Source organism: Apteryx rowi, unplaced genomic scaffold (genome assembly GCF_003343035.1).
Source record: "Apteryx rowi isolate R43461 unplaced genomic scaffold, aptRow1 scaffold_18, whole genome shotgun sequence".
NCBI lineage: Eukaryota > Metazoa > Chordata > Aves > Apterygiformes > Apterygidae > Apteryx > Apteryx rowi.
Genome location: NW_020448085.1, coordinates 1 through 14,963, shown reverse-complemented (window position 1 = coordinate 14,963; position 14,963 = coordinate 1). Strand labels below are relative to the sequence as shown.

Genomic DNA, 14,963 nt, shown 5'->3' with positions numbered 1-14,963 from the left:
TCTAAATGCCTGTAGATGTAAAGAATAGCACAGTATATTTTTTAAGGCAATTATCTGATAATTTCACAGTGTATTCCTGATCAGATGCACTGCTTATTCTTGGATCCTTTTAGGTGGCTGGGCTGAACAAACCTTTGAATTAGGCATAAAATACAAATTTACTCCAACATTATCTGCATTTAAGTTTTATTGCTTAGATAGTTTGGGTTTTTTTCCCCCAGGAAGATAGTGGGCTCAGAATAAGTCAAATCAATCAGTAATTACAACAGTCTTTGAAACTAAAGTGAATATATCAATGTCACACTGAAATACGATGTATGAAATTTAATTCAAGGCAGTGCTGTTATTGGAAGGATCAAACTGATGTATAATGCACTAGAGTAAGTCTCCAGATAACCTCTTAAAAAGCTTAGCTATGTAGAGGCCATTTTGGGAGGAGGGAGCTCCTGGTTAAGAACGATTTCTGCAGAAATCAATCTACAGAGTTAATTATAAAGGCTGTATCTGAAATAGAGCAATTATTCGGTCCCTTACCATAACTAGCCTTTTTGAACTGGTTGTGGGAGTAAGAAATGTGGAACACTTGGAACTATTTGGTTTGGCTAAACTTGAAAAGTTTTGTCAGTATGGACAAAAAATCACTCGTTGCCAGTGTCAGCTGTGGGCTCAGACATTCTCAAGTTTGCAACTTAATTCTTTTGAAGAAAAAAAGGTGCAGAAATTTGCTTATCTGAAAGCTCTGTACAGAAGAGAGCAGTTAAATTTGCTTATTGTGGATACGTTACTGAAAATCACCTCTTCCTCAAGAGAAGTCGTTAGAGTAACATCATCTTTATTGTTTGTGAATCCCCAATTAATGGAAATTTAATGCGAAGTTGAAGACTAAATGTAATATTGAGAACTTCCCTTTGATGTTTGAGGAGAAATTGTTAGGAAGGACTGCGCATCCTGGCTCTGGAGTAGGCCAGCTGAGTCACATGTGCTGGGCTTGGCTTACAGGGGACAGATAATGCAGTGTTAGGGGGCCACCAGTGCATTGAAAGAGCTACAAGAACACGTGAACCTTCTTCATGAAACCTTGATTTAGGAGCTTGCCTGAATCCTTTTATTTATTTATTTACTTACTTATTGAGGGCACATGTTGCTGAAAATCTGCATATTGGAAGTGAAAGAACTTTGTCCAGAATTTAGCAGGAGCATCTTCTCAACATTCATACAGCTTCATGTCTTGGTAGATGGTAGGGAAAAYGGGCAAGTTTGTGGCCTGTCAAGGTGAAGGAACAAAAGTCCTCAGTCACTGCAATTAACTGTTTAAAACGCTTAAGATACCTTTCATAATGGAAATGGAAGAGGAAGAGTACTTCTGTGAAATATTTGAAATAGTTGCTTGTGCATCCATTTGACTAAGAGTTCTGGGGGAGGTTTTCTTTGCCTTCTGAGATTGCTAAACGTAGAGCTTGCCAGTGGGAAGTTAGGGGAAAATCTGGTTTATTTCAACCTGAAAACCTGGATCAGCTCTCGTAACTTTGGCTCCTGAATTCTCTTTCCAAGAAGTATTTGCTTTAGGAGCTTGTGAAAGCTGTTTTGTAACAGCATTTTGAATTACAGATGTCTGAGAAGAGAATTTAACCATACCAATATTTCTGATCATACAAACTGTAGGTGTTTAGAAAGCAACAGTAAAAACACCCTAGTATATCTCTTGAAAGGAAAGAGTACTGCTCCAGTCTTTTGATGTGACAGTCTGCCGTCACTTGCAGCTGCTTTTACCAGCTGAGTGTTGACTTCTGAGTTCTTTAAAGGCTCAGTAAAGTTCATCTATAGGCTTTTAACCAAATTGTAGTCAGACTGGGAGTTTTAGAAAATGATCATAAATGTAGAATTTCCAGCAAATTGTGTCTGCTTCTGCCAGTAAAATCTGGAGCCCGTTGCCCTTGAGGCAGAATATCTCCTGGGAGGCAGATTGTGGGACCAGGGTACGCTGGCACCCTTCCTGATGTGGGTGGCTCGGAGTCTGTTCTGCCGCCTGTAAGGTAGGCTCTCTTTGAGTCAGTGCGGACTACCTTTCCCTCTCAGTGGACATTTCCATTCTGCCTTTAGAAGCCTCTGCTGTCGAAATTACTCTTTCTCTGTAGAAACCTTGGGAGGCAACARGCGTCACCACGTGTCCGTTCCATGTTAACTCTGTGCTTGCCTTCTTACAACAGATGTGTCTGGCTTAGGTCAGCCAGACCTGCACAGTCAAGTGAATGTTGCCCATTCAATGGATTTCAGATAGTTCTTGGATTAAATTACATTTTTAAAGAAGGGTTCTTCTCATATGAACATCTTGTTTTAGTAATTCCTGTTCCACATCCTTACATTCCAATTTTCAAATACTTGAAAAGCAATTTGCTGCTTATGGATTTCTGATGAGGCAGATGGTTACATATGCTGATCACACCTACTGACACAGCAGACAAGATACAAAAGCACAAGGAATCCCGTGGAGAGATTCGAAGTTCCAAGAAAACTTTGTCCAGAAGTTTCAGCATCTTAAAACAAAGCTCCAGTCCCCCCCAGACATGACCTGCAGGCTCTCTCCTCCTTGACCCTCTTGCCTCCAGTTACCGCCTCTTCGCTGGTGGCTGTTGGTGGAGATGACTTCATTTTCCTTGCATCAGAGACTTTGTATCAAGCAATATGTCCCCTTTTTTCTTCTTTTTGAAAGACTATAAGATTTTTCTGAATGACTAAATAGCAGATACATCTCCAAACTGTTTAATTGCGGGTGGTTGAAGTGTTTTTCTGGCACTGAGTAGAAATCTTTAAATAAAAAAATGAACACTTGGGTTGCAGTTCTGTGTCATGCCGGCTCACTATGAAGAAGAGCCAATAGAGAACAGGGGTGGTCATCAGAAAGACAATATTAGATTCTTGTGCAGATGTTGGTGCTCTGTATCTAAGAAAGAAGAATCAAAGATAGGAGAAAGGGATTCAGTTCTGTAGGAAGAGGTGTGTTAGCACGTAAGGACTATCTGTTTTCATCACAGGCGCAACGTGATCTGTGGATTGCAGCAGCAGAACAGCTTCTGGACAAGTTACAAACAATCCCCCAAGTCCCTGAAGCTTCATTGCTTCAGTTCAGTGAAATGCAAAACAAAGTGACACGAATGGAAACCAAAACAAATGGTGCCAAAATTCTTTCATCTTCTGTGTTGAATGGTAGTATAATACCAGTCCTTGGGTACAAAAGAGAATGCTTTTCCATATATAGGGAAAATATAGTATAATTATCCCTACACAATACGTAAATAGTAAATCACTTTGATAGTATAAGCTAAACTGGAAAAGATCATGTTATTCCAGTAAAAGTGTGTATCTGTGCATCATTAGAGCATTTTAACAAGAGTAAATATCCTCTGCAGAGACACCTGTAGTAACTCTGCAAGCAAGTTGCAGGAAAAGAAAGAACCATTCTAATTTGGTCAAAGTATGTTTTTGATACTGGAACAAAGAATTGGAAATTCAGGCAATCTTTTTTTCCTTCTCCTTTTGGTGCATCGGCCTCGATACACTTGCTGGTCACTGCCATTATATCTGGAGAAACGTGCAAAAAACCTTTTGTATGTTTTGCTTCCAGGCATTTCAGCTCATCGGTGTCTGCAGAGTGCTTTTAGCTGTATTGAAATACATAGAGGGTTTAGCACATGTAGACATGTGAATGCAAACCTGGGGTTGAATGTAACTGGAAGTGACTTAAATGTTCTGCTTATGAACCTTTTTTCCCCATTTGGAGCAGAGGAGGAGACATGAGTAGGGTGGATGCTGGGGATAACTTTGGCATCTAGAATATGTAGAACTAAATTGTGAGCAGCTTCCTACCAAGTGCTAGTAGGCAAGCTATATTTTCTTTAATAGAAAAAACACAAGTGTTAAAATCCACCTGAGCAAGGGGAGAGCTGGGTTCGCTTGGGCACAGCTGATATGGGATCTTTGGGTTCTAGGATTGTGAATCACTTGCTGATCATTTGCAAACCTGTGATCTGCAATCATGCTCCCTCTGCTCATATTTTCTGCTCTAACCAGTTGTGGACTGGCAGGAGGGATGGCCAGGGCTGCATCTCATCTCTTTCCTGCAAGGCAGCAATAAAATAGGGCAGATGAGGGGCAAGTGTGTGGTGCCGTTGCCAGTTTTGACAATTTGAGAAAGAGACTATTTCCATTAAGCCTTACACTTTTAAATTACTTATCCTGAAGAAATAACATGGCCATCTGTCAGAACTGGATGGTTTTTTTTTTCATGCCCCAAGTTGTCGCCCCCTCCTCAGCTGATAACTTCTTCTCCGCTGCTTTCTCCAGCAGTCAGGTTGGCGCAAAGCCACGCAAGGTGCTACTCACCATGTCAGGCGCTGTCTGCTAGGAAGCGCAAGAAGTAAGAGAGTAGATGTACAACAGAAAGCAGCAGCATTTAAGTTGTTCCAAAAGTAAAAAGCGAGATCGCTTCTTCTGCCATTGCTCAGTCTCAAATACTTCATCATAAAACCRTTCTTGGAGGCTTGCAAGTAGCAAACTTTATCCTACAGTCTGCTTGACAAAATCCAATTTCAAACGCTCCAAAGTAAAGCTATGATTTTCTTGTCCCAGCTGGGATTTGGTTTGTGCATATCCCTTTTTCCTCTGCCTCTGATGTGACAGTTGATGGATGAATGCTTGTTTTCCTAGAGTGTGGGTTTGTTTTTTGTTTTTCTTTTTTTTTCTTTATTTAAAAAAAGAAAAAAGGGGGGAAAAAGCAAGAGTTATTTAAGAACACCCATTTTTTTGGTGGTAAAGAAAAGGTGTGTAGTAAAGAGAGGGGAGCTAGGTGAGTGTTTGCTTTAGAGCTTTTGAAACTGGAAAAGTCTTTCTTGTTGTGGCATAGTTGCATCCTGAAGCTAATGCCTGAGGAGACAGAGCAAAATTAAGCCAGAAAGAAAGTGTCAAGTGCAAAAAGAACAGTGTCCAGAGTAGAAAACCCCTATCAAAAAAATGAAGCAAAAAAAAAAATACTGGTTATAGCCACTGAGATGGAGAGTAATGTGACTATGGCACTGTATGCACTGAGCCTGTATTAACGTACAGCGGTAAGTGTTGCAAGGAAACTAAATAGTTAATAGTAATAGTTGTCTTCTCCCAGGGAAGTTTCTTCCTTGGCCATGTAAACTAATTGCTCAAAACTGTCCTTTGTAAGAGCAACAAAACAAAGCAAGAGATTTCTTCTGACCTTCGCGTCAGCCTTTCAAACTGGTGGACGTGAAGACGGGGTTAGAAGCCATCCTAAGCTAATCCTAAAGAAATTAATGCTGGGTAACCCAGTATAGTGGGTTTGATTTACCCACAAATATATTTAAGGTTATAAACGTTTTCTGTTGTGGAACAGCTGTGCTTTTTAAGAGAGCTTCTGGGCAGAACCGCTGCAGGCGTGTGTTCTAGGCAGAAAGCACTCTTCAGGGAACCTTGCGGAGTCCCGTCCTGCAACGAGATAGGTATATAACTTCAGTCAGACTGAACTTTTTTTAGTTTTGCATCATCAGTTTCAGTGGGAGAAAGAGCAGGTTCTTCCCATGAACGACACAGGAACGGGATTTGAAGCACAGATTGAGACATCAGTCGCAAACCTTTTGAACGCGGAGCGTCGCAGCTCTCGGGAGGCACGCGCTGCCGAGCCCTGGCTGCTGCTGTGGGAGGCCGAGAGGCGGAGGGAGGATGGCTCCAAACGACTCGGTGGAACCGCGTTACTGAGCATTGCACCGTCCTATTTGAACACTGGAATTGCTACGTGAAACAGAGCACCGGTAAAAACGGTGTGTTTTCCTGTTGTGCTCTGTTTCCTTCAGGGTAATCTGCAAATGTCAGTGTTTGATGCTTTTCTTCGTGCGACTTCAGTGAGTCACTGTGATCGCAGTTCTCTGGCAGAATTTTGAAAAGCTCTGAAATACAAAATATTTCTCCAAAGTTGCCAAATGTTTCGCATGGAAGGTTGCTACTTTTCAAGTACTCTTGCGATATTCTTCCTATTTTTGGGGCTATATATATTCTACCTGTAAGAGGTATTTGTATTTTAAATGAATTCTTGTAATTCAGGTGTCCAGTATTTCATGCTCTTTGGAGAGGCAATGGTGTACTTTATTCAGTCCCTTAACACCTCCCTCATTTGTTTTAAATAATTAAGGAATCATAGTCCCTACCACCCACCACATCCATGACTATGTAAGATCCAGTGTTCCCATCTTTTTGTCATCTCTRAGCACTGTCAGAAAACAAATCGGTCACTCCGTACTGGATACCAGGCATCATGAAAGAGCATATTTACTTGAATAGATAGTTTGCAGGATTTTATTGATAATCCCTGAGCGATTTCCCCCAAACATGTGAGACACATCCAGATGAACTTGCCCATTTAAATCCAAAGCTGTACATATGTGGCGGAGGGACAGGTTTGATCACCCCTGCTAGAACTGTATGTTGTAACCACTTTGCACATGGAGCTAGAATATGTGCTATAAAAAAACCCGCCTGTAGAGCTGCATCTGGTGTCGTGAGCTCCCTCTCGGGCATGCAGAGCCGTACGGGTTTCCTGTACCGCAGGTCTGTCTTTAGCTGCACGCTGGTACTTGAGGCCTGCGCTTTCCCCACCGCTACTTTGTTCTCATCTCCGTCACTGCAGGCTGCTTTCCAAACGCGAGCTGTACCTGTTTGCAAGGGAGCCCTCACCTGCTAGTTTTGCTTGACAGTTTCTTTTAAGAGAAGTTTGACCTGGCCAGCCCCTTTTTGCTGGTGTGGCGTACGAAACGGCTTCCATTTGCTTCTGCTTGGGTAAGCTGCCTGTTTGATTGCGTGGCTTGTGCTTCCCGCATTTGGATTTGGCAATAACATCCTATTTCAACGTTTTCAGAACTTGCAAAGCCCTCTTTCAGTGTCAACTCCGGCCGCTTCCATTACGTATGAAGAAGGGCTGCTTAACGTGGGCATCTGGGGTTGGTTACGTGCCGCTAACAAAGGGCAATTGCCCAGACAGTTGCTCTTGTCCAGACTTGCATCATGCCCCTATGCAGGCCGTACATTTCTTTGGTATTAATGCTGACCTGTTGCAGTGCTTAAAGTATGTTTTCATGTCTCATACCAGAATAGAGGAGGATTAAGTGTCCTAAGCCTTGGTATCACCATTTTCTCTATCTCAGTAGTTATTGTTACTAGTAAGATAAAAGCTAAGAGCAGATTTCTGGAGGGTTGTCTGTTTTACCCTTTCCATTTCCAGGATGCTCATTATTTGGATTCGTCTTCACAAAGCCTTGAGTATCCAGATTTTGACTGATAGATGGGTAATGCATTATATAAATCAGGCTTGGGACAGCAAATGATGTTGCCTAGACTTATGAACAGGGATCTTAATCGGAAGACAGGTTTCCCATTCTAAAATGGCTATTTCCAGTTGATCTTAAATTTTCGAACTTTGTTTGCTTGCATATTGCAAGGCTTTGTTCAGAGCTTTGAGGACTTGAGAACCACGGTCGTAACGCGTAGCAGTTCCCAGCAGCGTGCACCATAGCTGGGAGCAATTATCTGCCTCCAAGGAGGTGCCGATTACTGCAGCTACTTTACCCAGAAAGGGTAAATTTAGTGTTCACTTTGAGGAAGGGGAAGCAGAAGAGAACCTGCATGTTATTCTTGAAAGACAGGGGCAATGCTGATTATTGTTGGGTTTCAAAGGCATGTTTCGTGCCTACGGTTCTGCTGAACAGATTGCCGCTCATGCCAGATTGTTCTTCACATTTATGTGTGTTATAAAATCCATCAAGCTCATTCTGATCTGCGACCAAAAATTTCAGCCTCCATCTCTAGAGGTAGGCCAGTAGCASACAGACGTGCCAGTCTTCCTACCTCAATATAACTTTTCTGGAGCTATTTCTCAGTTGCTGCTAATTTCTGACATCCCTTGGGGGAATCAGCCTACTTTTCCTGTCTGATTCATTCAGTGCCGTCACGGCATGTTTGACATCACCATCGTTTCCAGGTTTAGTGAGTTATAATTTTTTTTTTAATGGATTGTGACATTTTTTAAATGAATCGGGTGGAAAAAGTAGATCTTTGTAAAACCAGGAACATCTGCCGCTTACATGCTTTTATTCGGCAACTTTGTGAAATTAATACGGTCCTAAGTAGAGAGGAAAAATTACACTTTGAACTTGTGAATTAATTAGCTCTAACTCTCAGGTGTTGAAAAAAGGCGAGATTGTCATCTTTGTCCTGATTGTAGCTGGTTTCTGGTGCCTGGCATGCTTCCAGGTCGTTTTGCCAGGGCATAGCTGAGCGAGAGCTAGAGCTGGCGCTGAAATGAGAGAAGATTTTGTAATTGCTTTCTTCCCACACCTGATGAGGCTTTCGTTAGTCTTTTCACTGACCAATTAGTTGGCGTGGCATAAACTTTGTGACGCTGCAATGTTTCTCATATTTCTTCTGCTTAGAAAAATAAAGTAGGATGCGAAGCCAACTGCAATCTAGCAGAGGGTTCGGAGGCAGCTGGAGGGGAGAGTGGTCATGAGCAGCATCAAATAAGGAGCACTGAGTACCCCCCCCCCTTTTTTTTTTTTGCCTGCCTTCCTAGCAAATCCTGATCTCTTCCAGAGCCACGATTTGTAAAAATTTTAGGTTACTATGAAAATTAATGACTAGGTATGGAGTAAAATTTTAAGGAAAAGAAAATAAATACAAAATTGCCCATGTCACTTCTTCAAACTGTGGAAACTTAATTTGTTTTTGACCTTTTTTTTCAGGTTCTGGCAAGTAGCTTGGGAAATGCAGCCTCCAGTGTACTAGGTGACATCCTGCCTAAAACATTTAACACAGGCTGCTTTCAGAAAGCTACACCTTTTGCATATGAGCTGTTAAAGAAAGGTGAAGCTAGCTCGTGTGAATACTTGCAAGGTGTTCTTGCTGTGTAATAAGCAGTCATAATAAATGTGGAAGTAGGTGTGAGCTGGATGTGAGAATAACAGAATAAACATGCTTGCATTTAAGCATCARGTTCCCCCAAAGTTATTAAAGCACCTTTGTTTGCTGTCAGGTTCATTGGATAAACATATGGAAAATAATTGTTTAGTCTGAGATATGTTTTAACAGTAAGGAGGTGTTTTGCAGGTTATTAACGCCGCACTGGCTCTGGCTGCTAAACCACAAAGCAAACTAGCCCAAGAAAACATGGATCTCTTCAAAGAGCAATGGGAAAAGCAAGTCCGGGTGCTGACTGATGCCGTGGATGACATTACTTCCATTGATGACTTCCTGGCTGTATCAGGTAATAAGGGGTCTGGTCTGAGAAATACTTGTGCTCATAACTGAGCTTATTCCCAGAAATGTATAATTGCTACAAATGTTCTGGAGTCTTGCGTGTCCTTTGGAAAGGATGGTGTTGGTACGCTTCACCTGGCAAGCGCAATCTTCTGCAGAGCATAGCATAAAAATAGAGCAGGAGTTTCTGGCACAAGGAGACAAGGTATTTTTACACTGTGAAAACAGTAATAGTTTAGTGCAGTGAGTACTGTGGAAACCTGTCATTACCCTTACGGAATGTGCATGTATAAATGTGTATATATATATATTTACATGTCAGTAGACAAAAAAGATGATCCACTCATTTTACTTCAGACTCTTCTTATATACAGAAAAAATAATATCAAACTAAGTTCATATGGGTTTATTAAAATAAAACTGTTCATATAGAAAATGTTTGAATATTTTTAGTCAAGTCTGTTTTAGCCAAGTTTTAAAAGCTATAAAAAGGAATAGAGAATTATCATAATAGATTCATAATATTGTTTGGCAAAGTGCTTGCCAAGATGATCTGTTTTGTCAAAATCGTTGATAAAGACCTACTAGTAGTTGGTGTGACCTAGAAATGATAGGGGATTTTTGTTTTCACCTCCTCTAATTCTGCTAGTGTGTAGCTAGAGGACAGAAGTGATATAATCACTTGAATTCTGTCTGTATTAGCTTTCACAAATTACCTCTACAAACTGAGGGTCTAATTTTCTTAGTGCAAACAGACTTGAGCATCTCAAGTGATCTGAAAGCTGCAGTAGTAAAAAGATATTTCACAGGAGGATGTGTGGACTCAAGAATACCAGGTGAACAGGTCTGGAAAATGTAGAAGTAAAAATTCTTTTGAATTGAAAGACTGTCTTTTTTTAATTTAAAAAAAAAAAAAAGGTAAGTTGTGCTTTTGCTAGGAGTCAACTGTTTAATCATGCATGTTGTATTGTGGTTCCCTGGATTCTTAATAAAAATTTCTTTGAAATGAGTTAGCATAAGCTTATTGGGCAATTGAATGTCCTAGTTCTTTCTGCATGCTCTTCGTTGTATCAGCAGTTGAAACTAGGGAGCTGTGAGGAGCCTGTTTTGGGGAAGTATTTTTAGAGAGAGTTGTGTGTGGAAGTTCGTGGCTCCATCTGGAATTTGCCCACAAGTGTGCAGAACTTATTTTAAAGAAAAAAAGGTGTTACTCAGTTTATGAGAAAGCATTCTGCCTAAAACTGTTATACCGTATTGCAGTTGCGGATATGGCTCAAACTGTGTCGAGCCCCAGGAGTTGACATGTCTCCTTCCCCCTATGGCCCCTTCAAAGACATGGGCCCTCTGCTTTTGAGGAGGCAGGTTATGGTGTCGGTCCACTGTTAAATTGCTCTGTAAAGCTCCCAGGGCTTGGCAATAAACCGGGAATGCTTCTTTTCTGAGGCGGCGGCAGGCTGACTCGGGAGAGGCGGTTTCCCTCAAGTGTGCGCTTGCCACCCAAAATGATGCCATGGAAATGCTGTAGTTTGAGAGTGCTTCAGAGGCTCAAGTGCATTCAGCAAATGGGCTGTGTATTTGCCAAGTTACCAAAGAGATGGTTGAAAAATACTAAAGCAATAAAGATTTTTTGATTTGTTTGAACTTTGATAGATGTTTTCCGTATAAATGCCACTTCTCTAATTCTCTGCTAAAATTTGAAACTTTTTGGATAAAATAGCGACAGGTATGATTTATACCAAGTACTGTTTGGGGTTATTAAGATGTTTGTGCGTAGTAGGGTTTGTACCAGCTACTAAATGTGATGTAAGCAGAAATAAAAGGGTTCTTATATATATATGTGGCATTCCTACAGCATCTTGCACTGTCCAGCAAAAAAGCGTGTGCTGCTTTGCTCGGTTTAAGAATAAGGATACTGAAATCCTGAGGGTTGAGTACTGCAGAGAAGCTTTCAGGCTACAACATTTTATAAGAGCGTAACACAAGAAAGACCCTGTTGAGGACAACGGTTTGGCAGTAGCTAATCGTGGGTGCATATGGAATAATAACAGAGGAGACCTGCAGGCTAAAGATCCTTCCTGTACGCTACCAGCCACAAGCAATTTACAGCTTGGGGAGTTTCAGCATCAGAGATGGTATCTTTCCTGCATGGTCCTTGACAGACTTTTCTCACTTAAGCCTGTCTAGTTGCTCTTTCAGTCATTATAAACCTCTGGCATCTGCAGCATCCTGTGCAAAATCCACCACTTAACTATGCTCTGGGTGAAGAACCTTGTTTTTGAAATGTTACCCGTTTGCTTCGTTTGGCCCTAGTTGTATTAAGAGGCGGTGAACAGGGTTTTTTAATCTGTTCACATTCTTCATGCTGTTTGTAAATATACGGACTTCACTTGTTTAATCATTCCTGATTTGAAAATTCTTCCGTACTTTCTGTAATTCTTATCACCCTTATCAGTTCCTTCCTTAATACTCTGCATTTGTTTGTGTGCCTGGCTGTTCTTCAGAACAGTGGCTGCTAGCACCATGTAACTGTCAAATTTAGTGTTCTCAAACTATCTCTATACGCTTTCAAACTCTTTAAAAATTACTCTGTTTGCTGCCTTCTCTTTCTCTGGTGCTGAAAGAGGTTTAAGCTAGAGGTTACCCCTCACAGTTGAGCTGTTTCATCTGTAAGAGCCTCTGAGTGAATACTGCGTGGTCCCAATGATCGTCCTTGTTTGTTGCAAAATGAATAATGTATTTATAAGCGCATATAGGCACACAAGTATTTGTTCTCTAACCACATCTATGACAGTTCAATTTGACCCAGTTTGTTTGTTCTTAAATTTATTTTTTTGAAAGATGTTTGTCTTTCCTCTTATCCTGTCTTACTTTGTTGTTACACCACACCATTTTTTCCCTATATTTATTTTGGTAGGCTCTGAACAACCAGTATACCATCTCCAAAAGTCTCCAAGTTATCTTCAAACGTGTGATCCTGTTGGCTACCTTTATTGGTCTTTAACAAGCTGCTTCCTTTTTTTGGCTCTCCTGCCTAAAGATACCGTAGCAAATGAGCGTATGTGCGTCAGCCCCACCAAATGATGGCCCTGCCCGCAAGATCACTTTCCCACTGACTAGCTTATGTTCTGTTGCTGTGAGATTTTTCTCCTTCGCAGCAGCCTGAGGGCTGTTAGCTTTGATGACGGGCAGCTCTATGATGTCCCCGAAGGTATCGGCGCTGAACCTCTGTGTCAGCAGTTCTCCAGCTTTGCCACCCTGGCCTCAACAGACGGCGCTTTGTGCCGGGCCCTCGTGGTCCATATGCCTGTGGGACGGGTAATAGTGTGAGTGTATATAAGCACTCAGAACAGTGTCAGATCTTATTTGTTATCATCCAACTGGAGGATATAAACAGCGTAGGTCTACCTGACAGTCCCACGCTTCCCTGGGGCACCTCGCAGGCTTCCTGGGGAGGCTAATCCTTCCACAGATGTCTTTCTGGCCGCTTTGCCTCTGTAAAAGATGCTAAATGATCAGCAGGCAATGAAATATTCATCCTCATTTTGTCCATGCCTTTTATTAAAGTTCATATAATCCAAAGAGGCTTTTAAATGGCCTGTGACTTAATTTATTCAGTAAGGAGTTCAAGCAATAAACAGGCTGTGTTTTGGCCTGACAGTGATGTTTTTCTTTTTACTGTTCTAATTTGCGGGGATGCCTGTCTCTTACTTGAAATACTGAAACTGCATGTGCTCTTTGCTGAAGCTCTTGTACCTTGGCTGCCTGCTCACTAAATTGTCAAATTACTAATGAACCTGCGCTTTTCTCTCTTAGAGCCACATTCTGCCCTCAGCTGAACTTGCTCGGTCTGGGTTGCTTCAGAGGTATTTCACAAGTGCAATTTTTGTCCAGGTTGCTTACAGAGGTCTCGCAGTATTGCATCTGGCTCTGTTAATTGTGTGTAATTTATGCATAACTCTTCCACCAAGAATCCTTTCAACCAGTTTATATAAATCCTCCATCAGTCAACTCTTATATACTACTCATCTCTGCAGAACTTGTGCAAAATGGCTCTTTTATTACTTGTTTGGGGAATAAAACCCACTTCAGTAGCACAGGTTGACAGTGTAGCATGATTAAGTCGGTGGTAAGTAACACTGGAAACGATATTAAGTGACAGAGCAGCAATGTTTCCAAGTTGTTTTCTTACATAGCAGCACAAATGTTGATGTTGGATTGCAATATCATATCATCGGTACTGATATACGAAAGAGGTATCTGACAGCCTTTGGAAGACCTTATGTGCAAGTTTTCCCAGATGAGCTGCAAACCTATCTGGGCATCTTCGAAAACTTCTAAAGGGATTTCTACTCATTTTGGGCCTCTTGGACTTGGTCAATTAGAGAAAATATCTCTGTATAAAAAGAAAACGTATATTATAAAAGTAAATTACGAACATATGTTTTGGCTTCATTTTCCATTTTCTTCAGAGACAATGAGTACTCTCTTTGCCGGATCTCTTCCTGCATAAATCACTGCATATATTATATGTCTTAAACTTTCAGGGAAGATTAACAGTTTAATATTCTCTGATAGCGCGTGTCTAGTTGCAGGAAAACACTATGCAGGAAGCTAGAAACGTGCTAGAAGTGCTCTGTTCTATTAGCGTATTTAGTGGGTTAGGTGTGTCGCTGAGGCCGGTGGCTCATTGCCCCACGCGCGTATAATGAAGGAGGGAGTGCCTTGTGTTTGCAGTATTTGGAATAAGGGCTTTGGCAGTCCAGGGGAGGAATATGGAGAGAAACAAGTTTGGGGAGAATTCAGCTGGACTCAATTTTTCTGTCGGTAAAGTCAAGTACAAAAAGGGGCAAGAAGTTTGGACGCCACAAGGTGTGTGGACTGATGGGTTTTTTGACAACCAGTCTGGATGAGCAGCTGTTCCCCGGTTATAATGAGCTGTCTTAAAAATTAATGCTTGCCAACATGTTGCTGGAGGTTTTTTAGAGCAGGTCACAGACTGAGAAATTGCTATGCTGATGTACGCAGTAGAAAAGAAGATATTGCTGTCTAAATCCTCCTCCTTTTACCACCAGAGAACCATATTTTAGAAGATGTAAACAAATGTGTCATTGCTCTCCAAGAAAAAGATGTTGATGGTTTAGACCGCACAGCTGGTGCGATTCGAGGACGTGCAGCAAGAGTCATTCATGTTGTCACTTCTGAAATGGATAACTATGAACCTGGAGTCTACACAGAAAAGGTGTTGGAAGCAACAAAGTTACTGTCCAATACAGGTAAGACTCAGTTATTCCAAAATGCCTAAATTCGTGTTGCTCACAAGTGAATGGGCAGATGGATATTAGTGCACCTGTGAAATCTGTTAAAGACTCGATTTACATACTATAAAGAAAATTAGTGGGAGTTATTTGCAGCATTGATGCAAAATGAGAAACATAATTTTGCTTTGTTGACTGGCTTAAAATTGAGCGACGCTGAAGGTCTGCCTGAATAGGATTGCTGTTTCATTGACTGAGCTGTAGAAAGTTAAAATATTGGGCAATGAGTCCTAAGTAGTGAGTCTGGGTTTAAAAGTTAGGCTGATTGTATTGCGTTACTGTACAAAGCTCTGTAGTTGTACAAGATCAGAAATTAGTGTTTCTACTGTGTTGGTCCACTGC

General features: G+C 41.3%; 1 protein-coding gene across 1 annotated transcript in view; it reads left to right on the top strand.

Moving 5' to 3' along the window:
* The window catches only part of LOC112963860 (catenin alpha-1), a gene marked incomplete at its 3' end in the record, with an annotated part of 83,654 nt that extends 69,075 nt beyond the window's left edge, over nucleotides 1-14,579 (top strand). Inside the window, exons 10-11 of the mRNA XM_026061304.1 lie at nucleotides 9,157-9,313; nucleotides 14,379-14,579. Of these exons, the coding sequence (XP_025917089.1) occupies nucleotides 9,157-9,313; nucleotides 14,379-14,579 (358 nt within the window). The remainder of the gene's footprint in view (nucleotides 1-9,156; nucleotides 9,314-14,378) is intronic.
* Between the last annotated feature and the right edge of the window lie 384 nt (nucleotides 14,580-14,963).